The sequence below is a fragment of the Sceloporus occidentalis genome, unplaced genomic scaffold, assembly GCF_023333645.1.
Source record: "Sceloporus occidentalis isolate IW3139 unplaced genomic scaffold, rSceOcc1.0.p SCAF_29, whole genome shotgun sequence".
NCBI lineage: Eukaryota > Metazoa > Chordata > Lepidosauria > Squamata > Phrynosomatidae > Sceloporus > Sceloporus occidentalis.
In genome coordinates, this window is record NW_028317009.1 from 4,660,898 (window position 1) to 4,673,315 (window position 12,418).

Here is a 12,418-nt window from a genome sequence, read left to right on the forward strand (position 1 = left end):
GACAGATCCGGCTGTGGTTCGGTGGGTCATTCTGTTCTACTGACAGATCCGGCTGTGGTTCGGTGGGTCATTCGGTTCTACTGACAGATCCGGCTGTGGTTCGGTGGGTGATTTGGTTCTACTGACAGATCCGGCTCTGGTTCAGTGGGTCGTTCGGTTCTACTGACATATGATCGATGATTAAAGGAGCTATGCGGGGTTACTTAATCCCCACGGGCGCTGGTATGTTGGTTATTCTATACAGAACACCTGGGACAAAAACCCACAACAGAAAATATTCACTCCGCCAGGTTGGCCAAACCCTTCCCAAAAATATATTTTTTTTAATCATGTCAAACCGCGTTTCATTCGTAATTTTGCCGGGAACAATTATCATATGACACAAAGCAGGCGGCCATAGAGACTGAATAAAAGATTGTTAGACGTTTGTGTTGTTTTTACGTGATTAAACTTTCCGAGGGTAGGATAACATGTCAGATCAGATTATTGTTCTCCTTAGCCTTTTAACAACCGGATTTGTAAAAGAGCTCCTCTTTCCACTTTTCTTTCTGGAGGGGGTGGCGTGATCACGGCCGTGTGAATTAGACTTTCTCAACAGAACCCCTGCACGAGGTTAATGGTCAGGTGAAGGCTTAAGCCAGAATAATCAACACCTCGTAGATGAAGAAAGAAGACACGAGGAGACGTGGACGAAGAAAGAAGACAGAACAAGAGGAGACAAGAGAAGAAGCAGAAGTGCGGGAAAGGGACGCAGAAGCTTTCGGCAAAGAAGATAGGGAGACACAGATGGCGTGAGAGAAAGCGAGTGAGTGTGTGAGTAAAAGTGAAAAAATAACAACATGCAAATGAAAACTGATTAATTTTCCTTAAAATTCTAATTTGTACATGAGAACCGAAATAATCAATGAGTTTGAGCAGACTCACTCGCTCGCTCTTGATGAACAGGTCAGAGCCAAGTCGGTGGGTGTAATGCCAGCTGATCCACCGATACTCTATTCATACCACAGACTTGTATTATTTTCCTGAAATGCATCCTTTTTACAGAATTCCTTTCCAACCCTCCGCAGATTAAAGGTTCTGGACCCCAAAAGACAATGGATGTAAACTGTATATACACATCGCTATGGAAAAACATGCGCGTCTGCAGAGATTCCGCACTAATCACATTTATTTCCAGGCTGCTACGTCGGAACGTTACAGTCAGCGGTTCTATGTTACAGAGCACAGACAGTTACTATAATACAATGGAGCCTACAGCTGGAAGGTCGCGGACGTCTGTAGCATGGCGTTGTAGATAAAGGTGTTATTAAATACGACAAACTGTTTCGTTATTATTTTTATAGCCTCCTGAGCGGCGGCCCCTGAAAGATAAAACATGAAGCAATGGTTAGAAAGGAGGAAAGTTCCTTCATCCACAGTAAAATCAGGAGATTCTCATCTTTATAATGTTCTTCAAGACAATCGGACGCTGTCTTCATTCCCTCGCTATTATTGAGTTGCCTTCAGCTAAAGTAATGGGGCACAAAGAGGCAGCCACTAATTAGGGACCTTTTGTTGATCCTATAGGCATAATTCTGTTTTTAAATGCCTCTTCAAAGCTCTGCTTTCAAGGTGGATGTAATGGGACGGAGGTATACGGGGCCGAGGTATATGGGACGGAGGTATACGGGAAGGAGGTATATGGGACGGAGGTATACGGGAAGGAGGTATATGGGACGGAGGTATACGGGAAGGAGGTATATGGGACGGAGGTATACGGGAAGGAGGTATAGCGTAGATGTCATTGAATGATGGAGCCAAGTAAGAGTTATTTAAAACACAGTAATGTCGAATGACATATCATCATGCTGTATTAAAGGCTTACGCGTATCTCACCTCCCAAGAAAGAAGCAATGGTGTGGGGTTCAGACGCTCCATAACGACAGCTGAAAGAGAAGGGAGACAATAAAGGTTTACGTGACGCTCTGCAGACACATGATGGGCACTCCGATCCCATCGCTCTGACTAGCCGCAGGATGGGAAAAGGAAAAATAACATGGCTGTCAATCTACGTATAAGGATGGTGTTGGTTGTCAGACACCAGGCAAGTTATATCCATTTATTGTATCTATTCGTCAATGGCCCATAGGAAGACATAATGTATATATTAGAGTGAAAAGTAGCCAGGGAAAGCTTACACCTTCTGCCCAATTCACATTTTCTTGAACAAACGTAAATGGAAACATTCCACTACTAATTATAGAATTTACTGATATAACAAAAATTTTAATCATTCCTGCTGCCAGGATGTGTCATTAACCCCTTAATGACAAAGCTTGTACATGTACGTGCTCAAAATGCATTGTTTTCAATGGGTTTAGGGACCACCCATTGTCCTTAAGGGGTTAACAGAGTCGCCCCGTCACACGTTATCTCTGGGGAAATACTCTTTAACTTCTTCCCAGCCCGTGAGACTAGAGAATTCGGCATTAAATATGCCTTTGCTTACAATTCCTGGATATAATCATCCTTTACGCTCAAGGAGAGCCCGTATTCCTGGAGGAGAGCATTCAGACAGCTCTTCAGCTTCCCAAAATCCCCTTCAATCTGGTAGTTGTAGATGCCTATAAAGACATTGAGCACAGGTTAACCCTAACAGTCGTGGTCTCAACATCTACACAAAAAGGGCTTTATGTGAAATACTTTCTTACTCGTCAGCATTGCTAAGCGACAGTTCTATGTTATAAGGTGACGTGGAAATACATGTCGGGCAGTACATGAATTACTGCATTGAAGTTCTCGGAAAGGACGTTAGAACTTTTAAGTACAGTTGGAAGAACGAAATTTGCTCATTTCTGTAAATGAGTGTAAAGTAACATTTTCTAGCTCCGGGATGAAGTTTCTGCCGACGTGTGCCCTGTGATCACTCGTAGAATCGTGACACATGAAACGTTTTAGTAAGCATCACAACCAAGTACAATAAGCAAGGTGTTTAAAGGGAGCGTTTACCTGGGTACCTGCCGTGCTGTTTCTGAAACCTGTCAACCGCCCTGAGCATCAGGTATAGCACTATTTCATTGTCTGCATTCTCCATGAATGAAACTGAAGAGTTAAAGAAAAACAGCACAATAAAGCTGAAAAGCATGGGAAGCATCTATCTATATATCAATATCCTAGTAAGAAAATATGTGGATTTCTTACCAATGTCATCCTTTTTAGCGGTGTCCAAGCCGTACTCCTCTGCCAGTGATCTGCACCGTACAACCCGCAGGAAAGCACAGTTCCTACCTGCATCAGGTGACACAAAGGGCCAAATGAGCGTTGCAACTAACTCATAATAAGCTGCAAACAATGTACTGACAGAACCTGTGGCCGATTTTCAATTTTAGCTAATATTGTACCATAATCTCAGTCTGATGCCTGTAGAAAAAGACTGAGCAAAGTGGGGCAGCTTCTTCTCACTTGCCCCGTGTCGTAGAGACATTTAACGCTAAAGTGTAGCGCTGTTTATCAGGATGATGCTAAATTTAGTTATAGAAACAGATTTCATCTTTAAAATGCAAAGGTAAAGATCGCTCATTTAAATGTATGTGTCAGGATATTGATTGTTACGGTCACCCTGTGGTACGAAACCTAGGTTACTTTTGCTTCAAGCCTTCCACGGGGATGAAAAACCCTCTGAAAGTTTGAAGTGAAAAGCATTGTAGCGCTGAAGGAAACTGGAGTCGAAATAATGGCAAAACTAAACTTGAAGGAAACAACAAACCCATCTATTTGGGTTTATTTTGTCTCCCCTTTTTTTTTGCCAGTTGTAAAACCTCAAACACAATGGGATCCGTGTTCTTGGCATCTTGTCCCAGCATTTCTTCCCCTTTGAAAAAGACTTTCCTCCTATGCTTTGTTTAACCCATTGCATATTTAAATGCTTATTGTCTTCCCCCAGGCTGTACATATACTTACAGAACAGGCGAATGTCTTTTTCAGGTATGCATTCTGGAGGCTGCAGAGAAAGCAGATAAATTAGTAGTGCCAGATCAAGAAAACTTACAATATTAAGTAGAAAAAAAACCTGGACAAAAGGAATTTATTATCTTAATAATGTATTAAAAATAACCCCAGATGCTTACTTTTCCTACAGACTGCAGGAATTTGGAGACATAATTCTCAACAGCAGCTGAGTCCTTTTTGGCTTTCTCACGGTAGCTAAACAGAAGAAAATTAGGACAATCAGCATAGTCTACATGAGCATGGATGTCCAGAGACAACTTGTTAGCTAAGAGCCAGGCAAGTGTTAGATTGACACTCTAGGCACACACACACACATTATATATATATATATATATATATATATATATATATATATATATATATCACAATAGAAAACACTATTAGATGCAAAATGTAATAATTATTATTGTGCCTGACAGTAAAATCAAGATTAGGCCCCCCCTTGTCACCCAACTAGGGGCCATGTACAAGAAGAGTTTAATTATTAACAAGAATTACAATAAAAACAGGAAAACCTACACATTCTGAAGTTTAATGAATTTGTCCGAGTCTGCAATCATATCCGGAATTGTACCTCGTACGGGGAAATTCCCATTCCCTTCCATAGCCACAAACTCTTTGACGGCTCGAGCCAAAATCCAGAACGAGGTAGACTGAAAGTAACAGAGTGAGCGCTGTGTTAGTATCCTTAGAAAAAAAAATCTTGAATCAAGTATCTGAAGGGGTTGTACCTGCGGTGTGAGGTTCCTACAGCGTTCATCGTTGAAAATCTCTTCAACATTGCTTGGAATCTTCAATTAAATAAAAATTAAACGTTTTAAAACATTAATACATTAATCATTTCCCCCCAACAAAAAAGGCACATTTGTTATGATTAAAAAACGTGGCCTTGTAAAATGTGAGGGCACATGCAGTGAGTTTGTACCTTTGTGGTGTTTAATGCAGTGTTCACGTTCTTCACGGCTTCCTCAAAGTTCTCTTCATCCTCAGGCACCCCGTTCTCATTCCTCAAAATGCCTGCCAGGAAAGGAAATCACATAAGAGCAAGCAGCGTTTAGATCAACGGGAGCCAAAGGGACTCCGTCCAGCCATCGGTGAACAAGAAATTGCATGATGCTATTGCCAATACTAAGTCAAGGCCAGCCAAGAATCATCGGGGTTAAACAACAGTTAGACCTTGTCCTGTTAGCTAAACAGGCACTATGGGAGAGGGTAAGGTACCTTGCCTGATCATATCTCGGAAGGTTTCCTTTTCTTTGTAGTTTTTAGGGATCTGCCCAGCATTCTGTAAGACACAAGGACGTCAGAGGTTAAGATTCGAAACACAACCCCCCTCCCCGTTTACAACACAATATTCAGAAGACAGACCTCACTCCGCCACTTCTCCAAATACTTGGCGACTACAACAACCCACGGTGTGTGACTGTGATCCTACGAATGAAGCATAACAGCACAAAAGACAATTATACCATGTTTGTTCTCATCCTCAATCATTCAGAATTCATACTATACTGTCCAGATTATAGGCTGCAGCCTTTAGTTTAGGGACTAACATTAGGGAAAAAAGGAGGCCTATACTTTGGAAAGAATGGAGCAGAAAAGACCTTACTCAATGGAAACACTGTTGGGGAGCTGAACAACATTAAAGACAAGATGCAAACGTTCAGGAAACAGAATAAAATATATATTTTTTTCTACTGGAACATGTTCAATATTCTGGAATTTAAAAAAATAACCGTAACTTTTATATAAGGTTACATCTTATGTACAGGCAGGCGTTCATACCTTTCTCTCCATGTGATCCAGATCATAAAGCTTTAGGTACTCTTGAAGCTCAGAGAAGGGTTGGTCCAACCTCAAATCCTCCAGTGCATTATCAGGATGCGATTCTATTACTGCAATAACATGGAAGAATCAGGAACCAACCGGTCATTACACCGGGGTCTATTCCAGCATAAACAGCCGATTCCAATGCTTACTATCATTTTCTGTTCTTATAGACAATGAAACAGCTGTAACATGATTTTGCATTAAATACATTATTACACAGTAATTGTGTTTCACGCAGTTGTGACTTGATGCTTATCACCTTTAGAGAAATGTAATTTGTTGGGATTTAAATAAATAATTTCATGCCCAAACAAAAACAACAAGAAACAAAATAACCAATATACCCGGAACAAGGAATTAATGTACCAGGAAGTTAAAAGTAAATAAGATAAAAAAGGAATGATATCTTACCAGTATGCTCTTTCACAGCAATTCTCATGTAGCCAACAAATCCATAGGCCCTACAGACCAGTAGAGGAATATTGGCATCCCACAGAGTTTCAGCCAGACGTAGCAGCGTACTGAAACATGGACACGTATATTAGTCCAGTGTATAAGAATGCAAAAAAAGAGAATGTTGCAGAATCTTGTAATACCTTTTTTATTGGACTAACAGTATTTAAAATAATAGATGAGCTTTCGGGAGTCCTCCCTTTATCAAGTCAAAAGCATATGGACAAGTATATATATCATATACACACACACACATCTATTAAGCCAGCTACATAAATAGCTATGTGTGTTACTATACCTCTCTGGAAGCTGGGTGGTGATCACTAAAGAGAATCTGGAGAAGAAAGAGGGATCACTCTCGAGCAATTGTTCTGGGCTCTAGAAAATATTAAAGGAACACAAATCAAGACCAAAACACATATAAGGCATAAAAAACATAACAACAAATACGTTCTATTCACTTGAAAGTGTTTCTAGAGTTTGAAAACCATACAAAGTCAAGCAAGTTGTGATATAGATGATACTGCAGACACGCACGTTTATATGGCATTACAAAAACACAACAGAAAATAATCTGGTTCCTATAGTTTAACACCATATATATATATATATATACAGTATATGCTCCTAAACCTGTTATTTATAAATAATGAAGTAATAATAGTAATATTACCAACCTCAGGAACAAAATTCCCGGTGACATCATCATTAAGCTCTTGCAAAAATTCCATAGATGTCTGTGCCCGGTTCTATTATGGAACAAAGGCATAAAATGTATAAATACTTATAACATAGACAATTAAATCAAATACAGAATTAACCAATACGTCCAATGTATGGGGGATATAGGAATGCATAGGTACATAGGAGCAAAATATAAAGGAAAAACAGTAATTTAATATTAGTTTTGAAGTTTCACTAGGAAAAAACCTAAACATTAAGTGAAATCCCCATAAGTAGGATGCACTAGAGAAGAATACTCATCCCTGAGTTTTCTGGAATGGTGTATTTCATATAATGGATTTGTATTTGCAAGTTGATATATTTTAATTACTGTCTTGCTTCTATGAGAAAGGCATCAGTACACGCTAGTGGGTGTGAAGTTATATGTGTACGTGTAACTTCTTCCTTATAAACAAGAAGCCAAATCTTGGTACGTTACAAAGGAATTAACAGTTTGTTTAACTGGGAAACCGAAAGACTGTTTTGTACAAATAAATATTTCTTACCTTCCCGATACTGTTTCTGTGAAGAAAAAAACTAAAAAACAGAACAATCACATTAAATCAGAATGATATAAACAACATAGGTACTCTGGCTAGAATGTGTGAAATGCGTTGATTCAGCCTTTGGCACGTCTACGGCTACCCTATTTATTGCAGGAATCCAGTAAACACTGCATGCTTCTATGTAGGTACCGGAACAGATCATGGATGGCCTAACATGCAATCGATACACTAAACAATGAGCTGTAGGTAAGGTACAATGAGATTAAACGTCTCACCAAATTATATAAGCATTAAAAGGCCAGCTTCTTAGGCTAAAATCTTATTGCAGGACAAATGTTTCAGGGCTGATAAGAAGCCATTTCAATCCCACATTGTGCTGGATTTTGCTTTTCTTTATTCCGGGCAGAAATACGTACTTGTTGCCAACGTCCTCCCCGCTGACTACGTTCCCGTCTACGATGGTAAAACAGCCAATCCCTGCAAGGGAAGAGGACGTTGTGTGAAATAAAACATCAGCCCATACCAGGATGAAAATAATCACAATTACAGTAATCTTCGCAGTATATTTGCCACATTTCCTTGGAAGTCATGCTATGACACTTTGTTGCTTCCTGTGATGCAATACATGTGCATTTTGTCTACTTCAAAGCATTCTGGGAAGAACAAAATAAATTACCAGATTTTATGACACCACTACTAGTATAAATTAAGATGTATCAGGGTACATGAGGTTGTGTTATTTCCAACTAGAGATAATAAAGTCCATCTATTTAACATACAAGGTTAGAAACAATAATGTCCCCTTATGTTTAATAGCGTTCATTAACACAAAGACGGGATGAAAGCCACATGCCACATTTTATCATTTATAATTTGCTGTTCATCATATAGCCGAGTAATGATGATTATTGCTGCCTGTGTCACACAGGGTGAGTTTGGGGAGCACAGCTAACTCACCAGGCAGTACCAAGTTCTTCAGGATCTCAGCGCCGGTAGCAGTTGCGTTAATCAGGCAAACGTGAGCCGATTCCAACGCCTCCTGGCCGTGGTCTCCCCATAACCTGTACAAACAGAATGAATGTTTATATACAGTCGGGAATATTTAATAATTGTGAGACACAGTGAAGCCTATGCACAAACTGTTCTAGCGATCAAACGGTACAATCATCAGGAATGGTCTGTTGGTTTCTATGGTGATAAGAACATGTGTACCACTTTGAACCAGGATTGCTCTAATTATATCCCTCTAAAAGTGTGTTTCACTTGATAAAGTGTAAAGCTCGGTGTGTTTCTCTCCATACAGTGTAACACTCGGTGTGTTTCTCTCCGTACAGTATAAAGCTCGGTGTGTTTCTCTCTGTACAGTTTAAAGCTCGGTGTGTTCCTCTCTGTACAGTATAAAGCTCGGTGTGTTTCTCTCTGTACAGTATAAAGCTCGGTGTGTTTCTCTCTGTACAGTGTAACACTCGGTGTGTTCCTCTCCGTACAGTGTAAAGCTCGGTGTGTTTCTCTCTGTACAGTGTAAAGCTCGGTGTGTTTCTCTCTGTACAGTGTAAAGCTCGGTGTGTTTCTCTCTGTACAGTGTAAAGCTCGGTGTGTTTCTCTCTGTACAGTGTAAAGCTCGGTGTGTTTCTCTCTGTACAGTGTAACACTCGGTGTGTTCCTCTCCGTACAGTGTAAAGCTCGGTGTGTTTCTCTCTGTACAGTGTAAAGCTCGGTGTGTTTCTCTCTGTACAGTGTAAAGCTCGGTCTGTTTCTCTCTGTACAGTGTAACACTCGGTGTGTTTCTCTCTGTACAGTGTAACACTCGGTGTGTTTCTCTCTGTACAGTGTAAAGCTCGGTGTGTTTCTCTCTGTACAGTGTAAAGCTCGGTGTGTTTCTCTCTGTAAAGTGTAACACTCGGTGTGTTTCTCTCTGTACAGTGTAACACTCGGTGTGTTTCTCTCCGTACAGTGTAAAGCTCGGTGTGTTTCTCTCCGTACAGTGTAACACTCGGTGTGTTCCTCTCTGTACAGTGTAAAGCTCGGTGTGTTTCTCTCTGTACAGTGTAACACTCGGTGTGTTTCTCTCTGTACAGTGTAAAGCTCGGTGTGTTTCTCTCTGTACAGTGTAACACTCGGTGTGTTTCTCTCTGTACAGTGTAACACTCGGTGTGTTTCTCTCTGTACAGTGTAAAGCTCGGTGTGTTTCTCTCTGTACAGTGTAAAGCTCGGTGTGTTTCTCTCTGTAAAGTGTAACACTCGGTGTGTTTCTCTCTGTACAGTGTAACACTCGGTGTGTTTCTCTCTGTACAGTGTAAAGCTCGGTGTGTTTCTCTCCATACAGTGTAACACTCGGTGTGTTCCTCTCCGTACAGTGTAACACTCGGTGTGTTCCCCTCTGTACAGTGTAAAGCTCGGTGTGTTTCTCTCTGTACAGTGTAAAGCTCGGTGTGTTTCTCTCTGTACAGTGTAACACTCGGTGTGTTTCTCTCTGTACAGTGTAACACTCGGTGTGTTTCTCTCTGTACAGTGTAAAGCTCGGTGTGTTTCTCTGTACAGTGTAACACTCGGTGTGTTTCTCTCTGTACAGTGTAACACTCGGTGTGTTTCTCTCTGTACAGTGTAACTCTCAGTGTGTTTCTCTCTGTACAGTGTAAAGCTCGGTGTGTTTCTCTCTGTACAGTGTAAAGCTCGGTCTGTTTCTCTCTGTACAGTGTAACACTCGGTGTGTTTCTCTCTGTACAGTGTAAAGCTCGGTGTGTTTCTCTCTGTACAGTGTAACACTCGGTGTGTTTCTCTCTGTACAGTGTAACACTCGGTGTGTTTCTCTCTGTACAGTGTAAAGCTCGGTGTGTTTCTCTCTGTACAGTGTAACACTCGGTGTGTTTCTCTCTGTACAGTGTAAAGCTCGGTGTGTTTCTCTCTGTACAGTGTAACACTCGGTGTGTTTCTCTCTGTACAGTGTAACACTCGGTGTGTTTCTCTCTGTACAGTGTAAATACTATGTAGTATTATGTAGGACTATGCTCACACAGTAGTAAGTAGTGATAACTGCGCAGAGTGTATGCACAATGAACACAGCACGAAGCTGGGTTAGTACAGTTTAAATGCCCCGGGGCCTACCCAGCCGCGAATACCATGCACACGGCGGTCACACATCAAGCTGCCCCGCATACAGGGTCACCATACCGAAGCTGCCTGTCATATTTCTGCTCCTTCACCAGTGCACCCTGCGCCATGGCTATCACCCGGAAGAAAACAATCAGCACTTCCTGCCACCAGGGGGCGCCCAGGCACTACTAGAGAGCGCCGAGAAACTGGACAGGCAGAGGGGGCGGAGCCAGGGTGTCGTCATCGTGAGCTTATTGTGTGCGCTGCGGGGCAACGCATGGGAGATGTACTAAACTGTGTGATGACAGCATCGTCTCCACACTCTACTGCAAACCATGAATCTAAGTGATCCACAATCACCATGGCAACCCATTACACAATTCCATGGATTGCCATCGTCGCATGTACACTTTTTATAAATAACCCCTGTAAATAAATGGTGCAAAATGTGATTTGTAGATTATTGGGAGTTTACGCGCTATAGTAATAATAATAGTACCGTAATAATTATACTAATCATGATAGTAATAATAATAGTAATAATGATGCTTGGCCGGACTGCATTAATATCATTGCTTCTCTGTGTAACCGGAATGGCTGTGGCCGTTATTATTGTTTCCATTGCCCCGGGCAGTGCTGTTCGGTGGGCATCTGTCCCTTTTGTCCTGCGCGTGCTGTCGCCAAGGTCCGAAAACAAACCAGAGACAGGGAGGCGATGGCATGATTCGGGGAGAATTTACTGTATTCAAAGCAGACGTGTATGAACAGCACACGTGAATGAAGACACGGGTGCCTGTATGTCAGGGACTCATCCACTGGGTGGCGTTGTACTCACGCAGAAGAATCCCTTCTGTATATGAAGTAGCGGTGTGTGTACAGTAGGGGAATGTAAATTAACAGTATGTCTACGGAAAGAGCTGGTGTGCGTATGGACAGTAGCGGTATGTGTGTGCAGATCACGGTGTTAGTATGCGTATGCACAGTGCCGGTATGTGTGTACAGGTTACGGTGTTAGTATGTGTATGTGTAGTAGCGGTATGTGTGTACAGAGCGGGGTGTTAGTATGTGTATGTGTAGTAGCGGTATGTGTGTACAGAGCGGGGTTTTAGTATGTGTATGCGCAGTGCCAGTATGTGTGTACAAAGCGGGGTGTTAGTATGTGCATGTGTAGTAGCGGTATGTGTGTACAGAGCACGGTGTTACTATGTGCATGTGTAGTAGCGGTATGTGTGTACAGATCACGGTGTTAGTATGTGTACGCGCAGTAGCGGTATGTGTGTACAGATCACGGTGTTAGTATGTGTATGCGCAGTAGCGGTATGTGTGTACAGATCACGGTGTTAGTATGTGTGTACAGATCACGGTGTTAGTATGTGTATGCACAGTAGCAGTATGTGTGTACAGATCACGGTGTTAGTATGTGTATGTGTATTAGCGGTATGTGTGTACAGAGCACGGTGTTAGTATGTGTATGTGTAGTAGCGGTATGTGTGTACAGATCACGGTGTTAGTATGTGTATGCGCAGTAGCGGTATGTGTGTACAGATCACGGTGTTAGTATGTGTGTACAGATCATGGTGTTAGTATGTGTATGCAGATCACGGTGTTAGCATGTGTATGCACAGTAGCGGTATTTGTGTACAGATCACGGTGTTAGTATGTGTATGTGCAGTAGCGGTATGTGTGTACAGATCACGGTGTTAGTATGTGTATGTGCAGTAGCGGTATGTGTGTACAGATCACGGTGTTAGTATGTGTATGTGTAGTAGCGGTATGTGTGTACAGAGCACGGTGTTAGTATGTGTATGTGTAGTAGCGGTATGTGT

General features: G+C 41.7%; 1 protein-coding gene across 1 annotated transcript; it reads right to left on the reverse strand.

Moving 5' to 3' along the window:
* Nucleotides 1–1,251: 1,251 nt before the first annotated feature.
* LOC149299138 (NEDD8-activating enzyme E1 regulatory subunit) lies at nt 1,252–10,720 on the reverse strand. Its single transcript, XM_089486456.1, has 20 exons — nt 10,671–10,720; nt 8,457–8,560; nt 7,916–7,976; nt 7,500–7,530; nt 6,948–7,019; nt 6,569–6,648; nt 6,229–6,338; nt 5,773–5,882; nt 5,356–5,418; nt 5,209–5,272; nt 4,913–5,004; nt 4,719–4,778; nt 4,507–4,640; nt 4,107–4,182; nt 3,936–3,979; nt 3,181–3,263; nt 2,989–3,081; nt 2,489–2,603; nt 1,876–1,925; nt 1,252–1,361 (listed from the first exon to the last, which is right to left on the reverse strand). The coding sequence occupies exons 1-20, from the start codon at nt 10,718–10,720 to the stop codon at nt 1,252–1,254; spliced, it is 1,602 nt and encodes a 533-aa protein (XP_089342582.1).
* Between the last annotated feature and the right edge of the window lie 1,698 nt (nt 10,721–12,418).

Bases quoted from the DNA above. Each gene is read 5' to 3' on its own strand.
- LOC149299138 (XM_089486456.1), bottom strand. From the start codon at position 10,720: ATGGCGCAGGGTGCACTGGTGAAGGAGCAGAAATATGACAGGCAGCTT. The intron at 5,005-5,208 runs GTACCTTACCCT...CTTTCCTGGCAG, and splicing joins CCGAGATATGATCAGGCAAG to GCATTTTGAGGAATGAGAAC. The intron at 4,183-4,506 runs GTAGGTTTTCCT...TCTTCTGTTTAG, and splicing joins TTCATTAAACTTCAGAATGT to CTACCGTGAGAAAGCCAAAA.